At 41.5% G+C, this 17,388-nt stretch overlaps 1 protein-coding gene across 3 annotated transcripts in view; it reads left to right on the top strand.

Moving 5' to 3' along the window:
• LOC132681695 (uncharacterized) overlaps positions 1 to 15,430 on the top strand; it is a 44,273-nt gene extending 28,843 nt beyond the window's left edge. For all 3 annotated transcript variants that reach the window (XM_078451913.2, XM_078451921.2, XM_060636395.3), the window contains exons 3-5: positions 4,379 to 4,505; positions 4,895 to 4,990; positions 10,576 to 15,430. In XM_078451913.2, coding sequence (XP_078308039.1) covers positions 4,379 to 4,505; positions 4,895 to 4,990; positions 10,576 to 11,990 — 1,638 coding nt within the window. In that variant the 3' untranslated portion in view covers positions 11,991 to 15,430. The remainder of the gene's footprint in view (positions 1 to 4,378; positions 4,506 to 4,894; positions 4,991 to 10,575) is intronic.
• The last annotated feature ends 1,958 nt before the right edge of the window (positions 15,431 to 17,388 follow it).

Consider the following 17,388-nt stretch of genomic DNA (forward strand, 5'->3'; position numbering starts at 1 on the left):
AGGGTCTTCCAGCTAGCCTCGAACCCAGATAAGACCGTATATACATTAATGTTATGCTCTGAGAACTTAAGTATACGTAAAATTCTGAGAACAGTGCATGGTACATATTAAATCTCAGTAAATGCTGGCTGTTAACTACCATTATTATCATCATAAGCAGCAACAACATTATTTTAGGGCCTGCCAAATTGGTCTGCCTCTTGCCACTAGGCTGGACTTTGCTTTGATTCTCTAATTACAAGGAGATGTGTGTTGTGGGAAACCAAAATGTAAAGGCCAGCAAAATGAAGTGAAAGCAATACCCAGCCATCACCTGGGGTGCCCTCTGCCCACAGGTAGGGATTTTCACTGTGTGAGCTTTTCCCACACCTGCAAGCTTTTCTGAGAGACCCACTTGATTTCAGCTAAGGGAAGATGAAGAGGAGGATGTTTGCAACTCAGCGTTTTTTGTGAGTTTTTTTTGACCTCTAATTTACTGAAAACTGAAGATTTGAAAGCAGATAGAATAAAGAGTACTGTACTAAATACAGAGCATCAATATCTGAACGTCCATTGGCTTCTCATCAGAAACAAGGGCCAGAAAATGATCGAGTGGTGTTTTACATGAAAGAAAGAAACTGTGAACCCAGAATTCTATAACCAATGAAAATATTCTTTAAAAAAATTTTTTTAATGTTTTTATTTATTTTTGAAGGAGAGAGAGAGACAGCATGAGCGGGGGAGGAGCAGAGAGAGAGAGGGAGACACAGAATCCGAAACAGGCTCCAGGCTTTAAGCTGTCAGCACAGAGCCCGATGCAGGGCTCTAACCCACGAACTGTGAGATCATGACCTGAGCCGAAATCGGACGCTTAACCAACTGAGCCGCCCAGGCACCCCACCAATGAAAATATTCTTTTAGAAGGAAGATGAAGGGGCGCCTGGGTGGCGCAGTCGGTTAAGCGTCCGACTTCAGCCAGGTCACGATCTCGCGGTCTGTGAGTTCGAGCCCCGCGTCAGGCTCTGGGCTGATGGCTCAGAGCCTGGAGCCTGTTTCCGATTCTGTGTCTCCCTCTCTCTCTGCCCCTCCCCCGTTCATGCTCTGTCTCTCTCTGTCCCAAAAATAAATAAAAATTAAAAAAAAAAAAAAAAAAAAAAAAAAAGAAGGAAGATGAAGTAGAGGCGCCTGGGTGATTCAGTCGGTTAAGCATCAGACTCTTGATTTTGGCTCAGGTCATGATCTCATAGTCGAGAGATTGAGCCCCGCGTTAGGCTCTGCGGTGAGGGTGTGGAGCCTGCTTGGGATTCTCTCCCTGTCATTCTTCCCCTGCCTCACTTGCTCGCTATCCCTATCTCTCAAATAAACTTAAAGAAAAAAAAGAAAGAAAAAGAATGAAGATGAAGTAAAGACATTTTCAGATAAATGAAAATGAACCTAAGTCATGGTCAGCAGGCCCACCCTGCAATATATGCTAAAGTATATGCTTGCTTCAAGCTGACAGGAAATAATGCCAGATGGGAGCTCTCACCTTAGGAAGGAAATAAAGAGCATTGGAACAGGAGGCCATGTGGATAAATGTAAATATATAAATACTTTTTCCTCTCAGTGTCTTTAAAATGCCTATGATTGGAGTGCCTGGGTGGCTCAGTCGGTTGAGCGAGCGTCTGACTTCGGATCAGGTCATGATCTCACGGTTGGTGGGTTCAAGCCCCCCCCCCCCCCCCCCCCGCATGGGGCTCTGTGCTGGTAGCTCGGAGCCTAGAGCCTGCTTCAGATTCTATGTCTCCCTCTCTCTCTGCTCCTCCCCTGCTGTGCTCTCTCCCTCTCTCTTTCTCTCTCTCTCTCAAAAATAAACATTAAAAAATAAATAAAAAAATAAAATGCCTATGATTGTTTAGAGCAAAAACATAATACTGTATCATGGGGTTTATAACGCAGGTGGAGGTAATACACATGACAGTTGTGGGTCTAGAGTTCATTTATGGTTGGACTCAAAAAGCTCTGTCTTTATCTCCAGAAAAGCTCTATCTTCATCTCTGGGGAGGGCCTGGATGGCTGATTTTTGACTCTGAGGCACAATAAAGGCAGCGGATGTGCTGTTTAAGATCCCAGTGCCACTGGCTCCCCCTAGGGTGGTCATCTCAGGTGGTTGGGAGCTGGCCTACCTTGTTTGACAAGCCTTGCTTGACACACAAAAGGCCCCTGCTGAGCGTTTCCCCTTTAAGTCCTTCTGATTCAAAGTTCCTCCTACAGATCCAGGGACAAGGCCTAGGCTGTGTGTGCAAGGACAGGGAGATTGCACATGGAACATGTCTCCATCCTCCAGGGCTTCGCTGCACTCTCTCTGTCTTGTTGCACTTGTACCTGTTGCCTCCCATGAGCGTGCTTGGTGAGGTCTGGTGAGTCCTGCCAGCTCTCTGAACAGGGAGCGTCTTTTTAACAACGATAGCATGAAGAAGGGGTGGTGTTCCCATACACTTGCAAGTTCTTGCGTTCTGTGTGAAATCAGATATTCGCTCTAATAGACTATAAAGAACTAAGGATGTATGTTATAATTCTCAGAGCAACCACTAAAAATGCAAAGAGGTGGGGCGCCTGGCTAGCTCAGGCAGAGGAGCCTGAGACTCTTGATCTTGGGGGTATGAGTTCGAGCCCCACGCTGAGTGTAGTGATTACTTAAAAATTTTTTTTTTAAATCTTTAAAAAAAATGCAAAGAGGTATAGCTGAAAAGTCAATACATAAAATGGAATGTAAACAATTTCAAAACAGGGACGCTTAGCTGGCTCAGTCGCTTGAGCATCCGATTCTTGATTCCAGCTCAGGTCATGATCCCAGGGTCATGAGATAAAGCCCCACATAGCTCCATGCTGAGTGTGAATCCTGCTTGAGATTCTCTCTTTCTCTCTCTCTCTCTCTCTCTCTCTCTCTCTCTCTCTCTTTCTCTCTCTTTCTCTGCTCCCCCCCACACGTGCACTTTCTCTCTCTCCAAAAAATACAAAAATTAAAAATTTCGGAATAAATGCACACACCCTGTAAACAATGTCAGCCTACTGGAAGGGTAGAGAGTAATAAGCAAAAAATTGCTTTTCTGCTCCTCCACAAACACGAAAGAATAATCAGGGTGGACAGCTTGTTGTATTCTTCCAAATACTTTTGTGTGCACGTATATGTATATACCAGATCCATCTGGATAATCAGGATCTTCTCATCTCAAAAATAAAATCCTTAAGAAGATCTTCAGGGTCCTTTTAGTCATATATATAACATTCACAGGTTTTGTTACTCAGCCTACCACAACCATTGGCTTACAAATAAAGTTTCCAGAAACATCTTTGAACAAATAACCCTACTCAGTTGTGTGAGGCTCTCTTATAGTGGACTCCTAACAGTAGAATCACAAGGTGAAAGCATACATATTCCTTTTTCATGCCTTACAGCTCCTTCATATAAGAGTTGATAATTGGCCAGCCTCTGATTTCTCTCATTTTGTGGATTAACGGAGTTCTCTTGGAAGAACTGACTTTCTTACAGTCCCTTTTGGCACGTGTATAGTCTTGCAGGTTCTTTGGGTCTTTTATTTACTTTTAATTTCTTTAAAATGTGTATTTTTAAGAGAGACCAAGAGCCAGTGGGGAAGGGACAGAGAGAGAGAGGGAGACTAAGAATCCCAAGGAAGCTCTGGGACCCCGGGTCTTTTAATTTCCATAGACAGTGGATACCCATGTGACAGTCTAGTTTAGTGGTCAGTCTGCCTGAATTCAGTTCCAATCTCTACCAGTTTCTAACAGGATTACCTTGGCAGGTAACTTAACCTCTCTGAGCTGCTTCTTCACTTGCAAAACAATTTAATTATAGTGTCTTCCTCATAGAATTTCTGTGAAACTTCGTGAAGATACTATGTTCAAAGTTCCTGTCAGTTCCTGACATACAAGTATTCAATAAACATAAGCTAATACTATTTTTATTACCATTTGCTTTTACATCTCAGAAATTCTTTTTTGTCTCGGTTCTACTAATGGCTTTTCCAGTTTTCTGGCATTGTTCTAAGTGTATTCTGATTTTTCCCCCCCTTTCCTTTAATTTGGATTTTGAGTGAGAGGGAGGTGGATGTCTGTGCTCACTTGACAGATCCTAGCCTGGGATTTAAATTCCCTTTTGGCGGGGACTTGGCCTTTCTCCCCGACTTTGCCCTCACAACACCTGGTGGGTTCTCAGTAAATATTTGTATAATTGTCAATGGGGGGGGGGGGGTCCCAAAAGCAACATAAATAGTCCATTTGAAATATACTTAGAACCCTGGGACATCAGGGTTGGTTGTCGCACATCCCTGTGTCACCGGCGTTACCGAGTGGTGGAGAACTTGGTCCTGGGTGAGCAGGAATGGGTTTGCCATTACAGGAGTCTGTGACGTTCAGGGACGTGGCCGTGGTCTTCAGCCAGGACGAATGGCTGCGCCTGGACTCTGCGCAGAGAACCCTGTACCGGGAGGTGATGCTGGAGAACTATGGCACCCTGGTCTCGCTGGGTAAGGAGGCTCGTCTGTAAGGGAGAATCCGCTGCGGGAGCGCCTTAGAGCTGCCCCTGTGGGGTTCAGAGTCCGCAGTTTCTCCCCTAACGAGCCCCTGGGAAAGGAAGAGCCTCTGTGGAATTCAAGGCATGCATTTGTGTCCGGATGCCCTTCCTCTGCCTTCCTCCCACCTGCCTCCTGACCAGGGTGGTCCTCCTCCACTCACTGGGTCCTGTGGGGGGTCAAGGGGGAAGAGGGATAAGGCTGTGTTGTTTCTGAACCAAACCCACCCTCGATGTGCTGCGTGCCCCACCTCCCCAGGCTCCCTTCTCTGCCCTGTTGGCTCTGGTTTGTGAGCTCTGGACTTGCCCCATCTGCTCAAACTCCATTCCCTTCCCCACGAGCAGGGATTCCATCTTCGACGCCAAAGGTGATCTGCCGGTTGCAGCAAGGCGAGGATCCTTGCGTGGTGGAAAGGGAAACCCCTCAAGACGCCTGTCTGGGTGAGTGCGCGGCTGGGAACTGGGCACAGGGCGGGGTATATATGAGAGCAGGTCAAGAGGAGGCAGTGCTCTGAGAATTTTGCTGGAAGTGCTGAGCCAGGGCCCCCTCATGGGAAGTTCCTTGGTGATAATGGTTTTCTTTGCAGCAAAAGGCCCCTGAGTAGACCTCTTTCTTCGCTTAATGTGCCCCGCTTTCCCTCTTTCCTTCTCTGCCACTTCACCCACTTCCTTCTGCTGTCTTGGCCTCTTGATCTCCACGGTTTTCTTTCCATCTGCAATTACACATGACAGACTTGAAAAACTTTACACCTTCGGTTGCATCTTGAATTCTTTGTAATTTCTCTCACAACCCCATATTTCAGGGTGTTGTCAACGCTTCCGTGTCTCCGGTTTCTTAACTCAGCATTTCCCTTTTATGTCCCTGGAGACTGGGGTTGTCATGTCCCACTGTGAGAGTCAACCAGCTCCCCTGGACCTCTGTAGCTTTTCTGGTCCAGGGCTTGGCATGCTTTTCCCACAGTGGACCAGATGGTAAATATTTTGGCATTGGGGGCCACAGGTCTCTTTTGCAGCCCTTAAACTCCGCCATCTTAGTGCAAGGTAATGCAAATGCCGACAGAGACAGTAAGTAGTCAACCCATAGGTGTGGCTGCCTTCTAGCACCAGAAGGAGGTATCAGCTGGAGTTGGCCCAGAGACCTGTAGTTTGTAGACTCCTCTTCTAGCCTAGTCTAAGCTCACTGGTCTTTATCATAAAACTGTAAGTTGTTGAAGTTAGAAGATCACTTGAAGACCGTCAAATTTAGATACCTCTCTTTATCACGGAAGAAACAGTGCATCAGAGGTTGTCAAACACTTTGCTGGCAGAGCTGGAAAAGCTGAAAAGCAGTGAGAAAAGCCTCGATCACCAGTGTCATTTCTGTTCACCGTGTGACACAGACTGGGCAATATTTTGTGGTTTGTGGTCTTTGTGGTTTGACCTTTATAATCTATGATTCTTGCCTTTATTGGCATGTTTTGTTTGCTCGTTGTCTTCACAAATACTTTTCACCTTTATTAAAATACAGTTTTCTAGGGGCGCCTGGGTGGCTCAGTCAGTTAAGTGTCCAACTTCGGCTCAGGTCATGGTCTTATGGTTCATGAGTTCGAGCTCTGGGATTCTGTGTCTTCCTCTCTCTCTGCCTCTCGCCAACTCATGCACGTGTGCATGTGCACTCTCTCTTGAAAATAAAGAAACATTAAAAAAATTAAAAAAGAAAAGAAAATACAGTTTTATCCAAAGAAAGAGTTACTGAGTAGTACAGCCTAGCACATAAGATCATGATTTGACTTTGGACATTTCCTGATTTCATGTTACCCCTGCCACTGCTTCCAAGTGCTCTGAGCTACGGGGAAAGTTACCTACCTTCTCTGAGCCTTGTTCTCCTCTTTCGCCTTCTGGGCCATCAGCAGAGTGATTGATCTTTTCAAAACTCAGGTGTTATTCCCATACCTTAAGAGACCTTGTTGTTTCTCTCTTTATCCACGGAGTAAAGTAAAATTCCTTAATGTGACATTAAACCTACTTCGTAGCCTGTCTCCATGTTGCTTTATAGAAATCAGTGGCCACTTCCACTCTGGCTCCATGTTCTGGCCAAACCTGAACCCTCATTAACATTTGTGTGTCATTCCTTCTCGGGTTACTGCTTCCCCCTTGTCCACAGGAAACCTTAGATCCATCTGCCCCCCTCATCTGTGGGTTTTTCTTATTTTTTCCTGCTTCCCAGTCAGCATCCATTTTCCAGTCAGTCGCATTCATACAGCACTTTCTGCATGCCTTGAACATATCCATTACAGCATCTGTTGTAGTGAATTATAGTTATTCTCCTGTTATTTCTTTTCCTAATTGGATTGTGCATATTTAAGGAAGAAACCAGGTCTGTTTTTGAATTCTGTGCCTGTAGCATCAAATATACTGCCTTCACTTAATATTTTTTGAGTGTAATTGAACTGCCTTTATGATTAACTCAGTGCCAAGGAAGCTCAGATTTAAGTACTCAGTGCAACCAGACCATGGCAGCTATATCATTGTTCACCTTCCACTCTGTCCTCGTTCTTACCAAATAAGGCCACCGTTTCTTATTATTATCTGCCTAAGAACTTACAACCCCTCCTGTGACCTGTATTATTATTCTGAATTCTTCTGCCAGTTGTTCAGGAACTCTGTGTTTGGCTTTACCCTGTTATTCCAGGGGTGCCTGGGTGGCTCAGTCAGTTAAGCCTCTGACTTCGGCTTAGGTCATGAGCTCACAGCTCTGTGCTGACAGGTTGGAGCCTGGAGCCTGCTTCGGATTCTGTGTCTCCCTCTCTCTCTGCCCCTCCCCCTCTAGTGTGCTTGCTCTCTCGTGCGTGCACCCTGTCTCTCTCTCAAAAATAAATAAACATTAAAAAAATTTTTTTAAATGAATTCGAACCTGGATTTCCTCTTTTAGTCATTAAGCCCCTCCCCCCGCCCCCAAATAGGTTTACTTTCCCCACAGATGACTTTGATCAGGCCTTCTTTCTGTCTCATAGACTCCTCTTTTCATTTTCTACTGAAATCCATCCCCTCACTCTTTATTATCCAGCTTCCTTTATAGAACCACTCCTTGCTAATACTGTTGGTGTTGGTGTCTTGGTTCTCTGAACCTCACACCAACATTATACAGCCGAGGCTTCTCATATCAAGGAGAAATGAACCATTACTGTTTAATCATTTGTACGTTTCATATTATCATTGCTGATCATTCACTATTTGTTCAATAAATGACTGGGTTTCAGGAGTCTGTTATAAGAGGAGGGAATCCCTTTTCATTTTTGAGGTCACCTGCTCTTCATAATTTTTCCAACTAACTCTGCCCAGTTTTGTTGTTCTTTATGTTTGTTTATTTTGAGAGAGAAAGAGAGCACAAGAAGGGGCGGGCAGAGAGGAGAGACAGAATTCCAAGCAGGGTTCGCACCATCAGTGCAGAGCCTAATGCCAGACTCAAACTCCTATACTGTGAGATCATGACCTGAGCCAAGATCAAGAGTCAGTTGCTTAACTGATTGCACCACCCACATGCTCCCATTATTTTTTTTATGCAAGACACTCTAATTGCATGCTTATCATGTGCACAGTAAGGAATTAACAAATAATGTTAATGTTTATAATGTTAATGTATAATATAGGTATGTAATATACATTATAGCATGTATAATATACAATATGTATGTATAGTATATACATATATATACATAATATGTCTATATTAATATACACTAATAATGTACATTAACAATAATCAAGATATTCTCCTTGAACAAACACTTGAATTATTTTCAGACTTCGTGTATGTATATATGTTAAGTGATAGAATGTTTAAGTAAAATATGTTTTGGAAGAGAGAGAGAGAGACTGATTTAGGCTTTAGTCATTAAATTTCTTTAGAAAAATGAGATTAGAGTAGGCTAGTAAATTTCTGAATGGGCAGGGAATGTCATATTGTGACAAAGGATAAAAAGAGGGGAAGTACCCTGGTCAATCCTTTAACTTGCAAACTGTTAGGTTTTCCATTAACATCTTGAAGAAAAATCTATATTTTTATACAGATTTATAGCCTGTGTGCCTTTTTCCTCTTATTATTTAATTTTAATCATATATATTTTATTACTAAAACCTGATGGATTTTTATTAACCTAAATTTAAGTACATACAATTACCTAATTACACAGACCTAGTTTTAACCTATTTTCAATCATGGATTGATTAAAGAAAGCCAGATTTGAGCCCATAGTTCCATAGAATCAGCTCAAGCTGAATCCTTTCACTTAACATCATATCTGAGCTTGGGGCTTGGGCATATTTCAGAACTTTGGGGCATATTGACTCCACATTTCTTGTAAACTTTCATTTGTCTAAAGAGATTCTCACAGGGGTGCCTGGCTGGCTCAGTCAGTGGAGCATGAGACCTTTGATCTTGGGGTTGTGAGTTTGAGCCCCATGCTGGGTATAGAGATTACTTAAAAATAAAATCTTTAGGGGGCGCTTGGGTGACAGTCTGTTAAGTGTCCGACTTCGGCTCAGGTCATGATCTCGCGGTTCGTGAGTTTGAGCCCCACGTCAGGCTGTGTGTTGACAGCTCAGAGCCTGGAACCTGCTTCGGATTGTGTCTCCTTCTCTTTCTGCCCCTCCCTTACTCAAACTCTCTCTGTCACTCTCTCTCAAATAAATGAATAATCATTAAAAAAATTAAAACTTTAATAAATAATACAAATATAAAAATAAAAAGATTCCTACAAAAGGAGGTCAGTCTTCTGGTTGCAGGTTATTAGAAGAGATGACTGTATCTGTTTTTCCTCGTGATCAATTTGGAAGGGAAAAGTGGGGGCAGGGAGGTGTGAACAAAACTGTTATTCCTCCAATCACCAGGGATAGGTTGTTGCACGAGGCTGATTTATTCCATATTTTCCTCTTCTTTATAGTCAGCATCTTGAATTTAGATCAGAAATCCTCAATACAGTCATGCTTCAGGGCTGCTATAAGTTTGAAAACCTGAGCACCCTCTTATTAACAGACTGTTTCTCCTTTCACAGACTATGATACAAAATCATATTCACATACAGATTCACAAAATTTAAGGAAAACATCACAGATATTTTTAAATGATCACACCTAGAGTTTCAGCTATGGGCACTAACATCATAAAAGCCACATGTGAATAGAAAGAAGATACGGGTGCCTGGCTGACTCACTTGGAGGGGCACACAACTCTAAATCTTGGGCTTGTGAGTTTGAGCCCCATGTTGGGTGTAGAGATTATGCAAAAAAAAAAAAAAAATAGATAGATAGATAGATAGATAGATAGATAGATAGATAGATGTGAGTTCGAGCCCCATGTTGGGTGTAGAGATTATGCAAAAATAAATAAATAAATAGATAGATAGATAAGTAAGTAAGTAAGTAAACTTTAAAAAAAAAAAAAGGAGAAAATAAAGACAAGTTACCTACCTCATGGCCCGGCATACAGAACAGGAAATGATACACTGAAATATGCCACAGTTTATTCAACTCGAGCTTAGGAGCTAACATTTTTCTGTAGCCTCATACTTTCAGCTCGACCTGTTCTCTCTGCCTCTACTTCTCTCAAGTCACAATGTCTTTGTTTCCAATGTTAATCTGTTCACTCTATTCTCCGACACCACTCCTTCCCCTGTTTACCACTCTTCCTTTCCATCCTATCCTGTTTTTCCCCAGTGGCAAGTCCATATTTGAGGTCAAAAGAGGTATAAAACCTCTTTTATTTATTTATTTTTTGAGAGAGAGAGCAGGGGAGAAGGGCAGAGAGAGAGGGATAGAGAGAATCTCAAGCAGGCTCCACTTTCAGTGCAGAGCCCGACATGGGGCTGGATCCCACAACCCTGGGATCATGACCTGAGTTGAAACCAAGAGTCGGACGTTCAGCTAACTGAGCCACCCAGCCGCCTCTCAGACCTCTTTTATATGTACTATCTCCAATTTTACTGTTCCACGGTTGCATGTTTCTCTCTTCCCGTAGAGGTGCCGTTAATGCTTCTGATCCACTCCAGGTTTCAAGACTTGGCCTGAAATGGAAGCCTCACCTCCCAGACAGGACATTTCTATAGAAGAAACATCTCAGGGAATAATAAAGAAAAAGCCCATTAAGTTTGGTCACTGGGACATCGATTTTGGACAGACTTTGGAATTGGAGAGTGGAACAGAACAGGAGCAATGGAAGAAACCTCTTCAGCAAATCATGGCCTCACACAAAAAAACTGTGAGTGGAGATGTAAAACAGACACGTCTTGAATTGGGGAAAGGCTTACTTATAAATACAATTCTTGTCACACAACAGAGTGTTCCTATAGAAAGGATACCCAATATACATTACACTTTTGGGAGAGATTTTAAACAGAATTTTGATCTAATGAGATGCATCCAGATTTACCCAGGAGAAAAACCTCATCTTTGTAATGAATGTGGGAAAAGCTTCAACCAGAGTCTCCATCTGATTGAACACCAGAGAATTCACACTGGTGAGAAACCCTACAGATGTAGTGAGTGTGGGAAACCCTTTAGCCACAGATCCTCCCTTCTTGCCCATCAGAGAATTCATACTGGAGAGAAACCTTACAAATGTAATGAATGTGAGAAGGCGTTTAGCAGCAGCTCGACCCTAATCAAACACCTGAGGGTGCACACCGGCGAGAAACCCTACCAGTGTAAGGAATGTGGTAAAGCCTTTAGCCAGTGTTCAACCCTCACTGTACATCAGAGGATTCATACTGGAGAGAAACTCTATAAATGTGCTGAATGTGAGAAGGCCTTCAATTGTAGAGCAAAACTTCACAGACACCAAAGAATCCACACAGGGGAGAAACCCTATAAATGCAGTGAATGTGGGAAAGGTTACAGCCAGTTTGCATCCCTGGCTGAACATCAGAAGCTTCATACTGGAGAACAGCTGTGTAAATGCTTGGAATGTGGGAGAACCTTCACACGCATCTCCACCCTTATTGAACACCAGCGAATTCATACTGGTCAGAAACCCTACCAGTGCAATGAATGTGGGAAAGCCTTCAACCAGTATTCATCCTTCAGTGAACATCGTAAAATTCACACCGGGGAAAAGCTTTACCCATGTGGAGAATGCGGGAAAGCCTTTGGTTGCAAATCCAACCTTTACAGGCATCAGAGAATTCACACTGGAGAGAAACCCTACCAGTGTAATCAGTGTGGGAAAGCCTTCAGCCAGTATTCATTCCTAACAGAGCACGAGAGGATCCATACTGGCGAGAAACTCTACAAGTGCATGGAGTGTGGGAAAGCCTACAGTTATAGATCAAACCTTTGTAGACACAAAAAAGTTCACACTAAGGAAAAACTCTATAAATGGAAGGAATATGGGAATCCTTTTATCTATAGCTCCTCCCTTACTCAGTATCAGAGATTTCTCAGAGATGATGAGTCCTGTGAAGTTTAATTCTTCTCTCAAATGATTCAAGACTCCTCACTGGAGAATAATAAATAGGGCACAGACTGCAGATCAGATAAAGATTTTTTTTTTTTACTTCAGGAGGAAATATGCTAGTTTCCACTAAGTCATGGTAAAATTGATCAATGGAATTATGAAGAGCACCGATTTGTCAAATTTTGTAAGAATCATTAAATATTAAATGCTAAGGTTACAAAGAACATATAATAATTTTTAAATTCATAGAAAAAATATAAAAGGCCTAACTTAAAAAAATAGTAAAAATAATGGAATGTGAGTTTTGTTTCTTTTTCTTTTTCTCTTTCTTTTTCACTTTCTTTTTCTTTTTCTTTTTTAGAGAGAGAGCATAAGTGGGGAAGAGGGGCGGTGGGGGGAGAGAGAGAGAGAGAATGGGAGAGAGAATCCCAAGCAGGCCCCACACCCAGTGCAGAGCCTGATGCAAGACTTGATCTCACAAATGTGAGATCATGACCTGAACTGAAAGCAAGAGTCGGACGCTTAACTGACTGAGCCACCCAGGCGCCCCTAAGTTTTGTTTCTTTCATTAGAGTTTATTCCCTAAGAGTAAGCTTCAGTATGAATTTTCTTTTAAAAATGGTCATTGAGTTAAAGTGAATAAGCGTGAGGCCATAATTTGCTAAAATGGCAGGCAAATACAGGACACACGCTTTTCCATGAAGAGAAGCTCAAGATAAAAAGGAATTCTTTAAATTCAAATTTTCACATGGAAAGAATCAAGCTCAATTTTTCATGAACTGTGTCACTGGCAGGTTATATATATAAATATTTATATATCTATACACATATGTGTACAAACATACATATGCACAAGCTTTGGAATATATGTATATTTTTTCCAAAAGTTTTTGATGATTAAAAAAACATGGTTTCATTAACCTAGAATTCAGTTTTGGAAATTGAAATTTTTCCCAAAGTGAGTCTCTTTTCCTTTTCCTTACATTATTTCTTAATTTGACATGACTTGACATTACTGAATAGTCTTAGGCTAGTATTATAGAAGGTGCAGTAAATTGAGGCCAGTGGAGAGAATGTGATGCAAATACTCTGTTTTCTGTGGCAGAAGGTACGTATTTGCAGAATCTGACTACAGCTGGTAGCTCATTAGAGCCAGGTGGAATTTTAATTTAGTTTATAGCTAATAAAATTGAGCTTATTGGGCAGAGTCGAGACTAGAATCTAAGTTTCCAGCTCCTGTTTTCTGTGACAATTACAGGTATGAATTACAATAATTCACTTCCGATCTCACGTCCCGAGAGTATGACTTACTGTTTGTTTTGTAAACTGGTTCGGCACAACAACAGTAATTTCATCAGTTTTATTTCTGTGTTTGACAGGTTCTTCCTAACTGCAGTCCTGTTAATTGGCTTACAGTCATGCCTTTGTTTTTCTTATGTGTCCCTAATTACACCTGCTTTTGTAATCACTATACATAAGTCCTCAAACCCAGCTGAGGTCCAGATAGTGAAATTGCTTTTCGATTTTCACATACAAGACTGCCTTTTCATTTGTTTTTGTTATACGTCTTTTGTGTAAAGTGATAAGTGAATATTTAATTATTAAACCTTCTAGTCATCGGTTAAAATTGGGTATCCAAATATTTTCCATATTTTTGAGATACATTTCATTTTCCCTGTGCCTCCTTCCCACAATTTTATATTTCAGTTTCACAGTTGGTATCATTTAAAAAACTGTCCTAATAAAAGTAGCTAGAACCGTCTGTCTGAGAAAGGTTTTAGAATTAAATGCAGACATTCAGCATAGTGTACTTCTTGACCTGTCTTAGCTCATTAGAAAATCTCTCTTTATATATTTATGTATATTTGTTAGGAAATGAGCTTTCATAAAGACTTCAATGTTTAACACTGGATAGAGCCATTTGCAAGATATTTCAGATAAAAACATGTTTGGTTATCCAATAGCAATGACCATGTTTAGTGCCTAGATTTTGGTTTCCAAATGCTATTCCCTACTGAAAATAACCACGGCTCATTTGGAGCAGGGAAAATATAAAATGTGTCTGAGGTATCTTTTTATGAAACAAAACCAATAGATAGCACTTAAAGACAAGCACTTAAAGGATAACATCAGGGGCTCCTGGGTGGCTGAGTCGGTTAAGCATCCAACTGTTGGTTTCAGCTTAGGTCATGATCTCACAGTTTTGTGGGGAAGAGCCCTGCGTCGGGCTCTGCACATGGAACCTGCTTAGGATTCTCTCTCACCCTCTCTCTGCCTGTTCCCGGTTGTGCCGTCTCTGTCTCTCTCAGAAACAAATAAACTTAAAAAATTTTCTTTTAAAAAAGGATAATGTCAGAAGGACACGGAAACCAAGTTGAAGTTTCTCTCACTGGTCAAATTTAACACAATATAAACATCGGAAAGAATAATCATTGTAATTGTGTATAACATGCTAAGTAAAAATGAGCCCATTATGAAAAAGTAGTGAAAAAAAAAAAAAAAAAGGAAAGCTGTCTATGAACTTATTTGGTGAATGCCATCTTTTTAACTGTATGTGGAATGATAGACAAATCACCATCTTAAAACCCTCAATGCAATTAAATCAGGAGAATCCAATGGATAGTAAAACCATCAGGTGAAAAAAATTTTTAAGGAACATTATATGGTGTCAAAGGTCACAGATCCGATTGCAAAGAAAAGATATGCCTTTATAATGGAGAGATCTGGCTGTCAAACTGAGTTTCACTACCTGTGGGGCAACCTGACTTTATGTGGCTCCTGATGAGATGCAGTACGAGGCACACATGATCATCTGTGACGTATTCTTGCCAAAAATGCTTAATGAAAATCTAATTAAGCCTCCTCTCCGGATTGTTTTCCGTGTTTATAAGAAATCTAAGAGCTAAAGGAACAACTTGAATTATGTGATGAGGAAACAGACAAACCGAGAGTGCGAGACTTTGTACAAGACAGCTGGCCAGGACTTGCAACAAGCCAATGTAGTAGGACAAAAAGACTTCTAGATTAAGGCCCTGAAGAGTCACAAGCAAAGTGTGATCCTTAATTGGCCTCAGAGTCCGAAAAATTCAAACTGTAAAAGACATTTGGGGGTATACTTGGGGAAGGAGGAGGATGGAATGGGTGTTAGATAATGTCATACGTTTAATTTTCCTAGAAGTGATAATGGCATTGGGGTATATAGGATGTTGCCCTTATTCTTAGGAGATGCATGTAAAAGTTTTCAAGTCTGAAAAGTCATGATGTCTGCAGCACATTTGCAAGTAAGCATGTAAAAAATTAGTCAACTGTTATGAAAAATTAGTCAACTTTGTGGAGGATATAGAGATGTTCATTGGTCATCCTTCCAACTTTTCTGTATGTTTACAATTTTAATTAAGAAAACGGAGGCAGGAAGTCATTGTATAATGTGATGATTATGAAGCTTCAAGTCAGACTTCTTCCTTTGTACTTGTATCCACTTCCGTTTGAGAGTTTATTTCCTGGGGATGCAACCATTGGAAATAAAATAACTTTTGGTTCTTGTTCCACTTTAAATGGAGTAAGCACATGCCACCTTATCTCTCCCACAAAGTACATATAAAAACCCTGGAGAGGATGCATGGAGCAGCTGTCTGACAACTCTGAATAGTCATGGTAGCAGGCAAATTTAAGAAGGAGACCAGAATTTGAACTAAGACCATTCTGGCATTCCCAGACATTCCTGTGTAAGGACAGTGGTGCTTCGTTGAGAAGGGATGTAAACCTTTCAGAGAGGAGAACGCTTACCTGTCTTCAGAGGCACTGTCTTCCTGCTACTTGGACCTGGAGGTAAATACAGCCATGAGGTGGGAGCAGAGAGAACCCAAAACCTTGGATTAAAAAAAATTTTTTTTTTAATGTTTATTTTTGAGAGACAGCATGAGCAGGGGGATGGGCAGAGAGAGAGGGAGACACAGAATCTGAAGCAGGCTCCAGGCTCTGAGCTGTCAGCACAGAGCCCGACATGGGGCTTGAACCCACAAATGGATCATGACTTGAGCTGAAGTCGGACGCTTAACCAACTGAGCCACCCAGGTGCCCCTAAAACCTTGGATTTTTAACCAGAAGGCCAGGAAAAGAAAGTAGCCCATGAGAGGTGGAATGTGTCAGGTGGTGAGAGAAAAAGAAACTCAAAGTAATCTAGGGTTGTGTATGCAAGCTTAGACTCACCCCTGATTGGGACCCAGAGTCTCATAATGTCTAAAATGTCCAGGATATAATGTAGAATGTAAAACATAAAATATAAGAAGTCAGGAGGATTTCAACATTCCTAGGAAAAGGACAAGACACTGTCCCAAGATAACATAGATCCTTGTTATTATAAAGTAGGTATTACAGGGGCGCCTGGGTGGCTCAGTTGGTTAAGTGACCGACTTTGGCTCAAGTCATGATCTCGCAGTTTGTGAGTTTGAGCCCCATGTCAGGCTCTGTGCTGACAGCTCAGAGCCTGGAGCCTACTTCAGATTCTGTCTCCCCCATTACCCCTCCACTGCTCACTCTCTGTGTCTCTCTGTCTCTCAATAATAAACATTTTTTTTTAAAAAAGTAGGTATTACAATAGTATTTCAAAGTATGGCCATTTTTTAATGGAAACTTCAAATTTTTTAGTGGGAAAATAGTATTAAAAAAGAAAGGAACCTAGTGGAAATTTTAAAACTGAAAAAATAACAAAATTTATTAAAAAATATCATCGGAAGAACTCAGTAGCAGAACAGAGATGACAGAGAAAAGAGTAAACTTTTAAATTCACATGTATTATCCACACTGAACAAGGAAGAGAAAAAAATACTTGTGTCAATTGATGTGGGGAGGGGAATGACAAAATTAAATGCCCATTTATGATAAAAACTAAGAAAACTGGAAATAAAGGAGAAATTAACCTAATAAGGGGCATTTACCCAAACCCCACAACTAACATGCTTAATGGTAATTAACTGAATGAAGTTGAGATCAGGAACAAGTCTATGTGTCCACTCTGGACACTCCCATTCAACTTTGTACTGGAGGTCCTTGCCAGTGCAATCAGGCAAAAAAAAGGAATTAAAGGCATTTGGTTTAGAAAGGAAGAAATGAGATGATCTTCATTCAGATGATGCAATTGTCCACTTAGAAAACCCCACAGAATCAACAAAAATGCTCTCAGAATTAAGAGTTAAACTAGGAGTTTAACAAGGTAACAAGATATTGGGTTAACATACAAAAATTAATTTCTGGGGGCACCTGGGTGGATGGCTCAGCTGGTCAAGTGTCCAACTCTTGATTTTGGCTCAGGTCATGATCACAGGGTTGTGGAATCAAGTTGGGTGTCAGCAGGACCTGTGCTGAGTGTGGAGCCTGCTTGGGATTCTGTCTCCCTCTCCCTTTGCCCCTC

This window comes from Panthera onca, chromosome A1 (genome assembly GCF_046562875.1).
Source record: "Panthera onca isolate mPanOnc1 chromosome A1, mPanOnc1 haplotype 2, whole genome shotgun sequence".
NCBI classification, from domain to species: Eukaryota; Metazoa; Chordata; class Mammalia; order Carnivora; family Felidae; genus Panthera; species Panthera onca.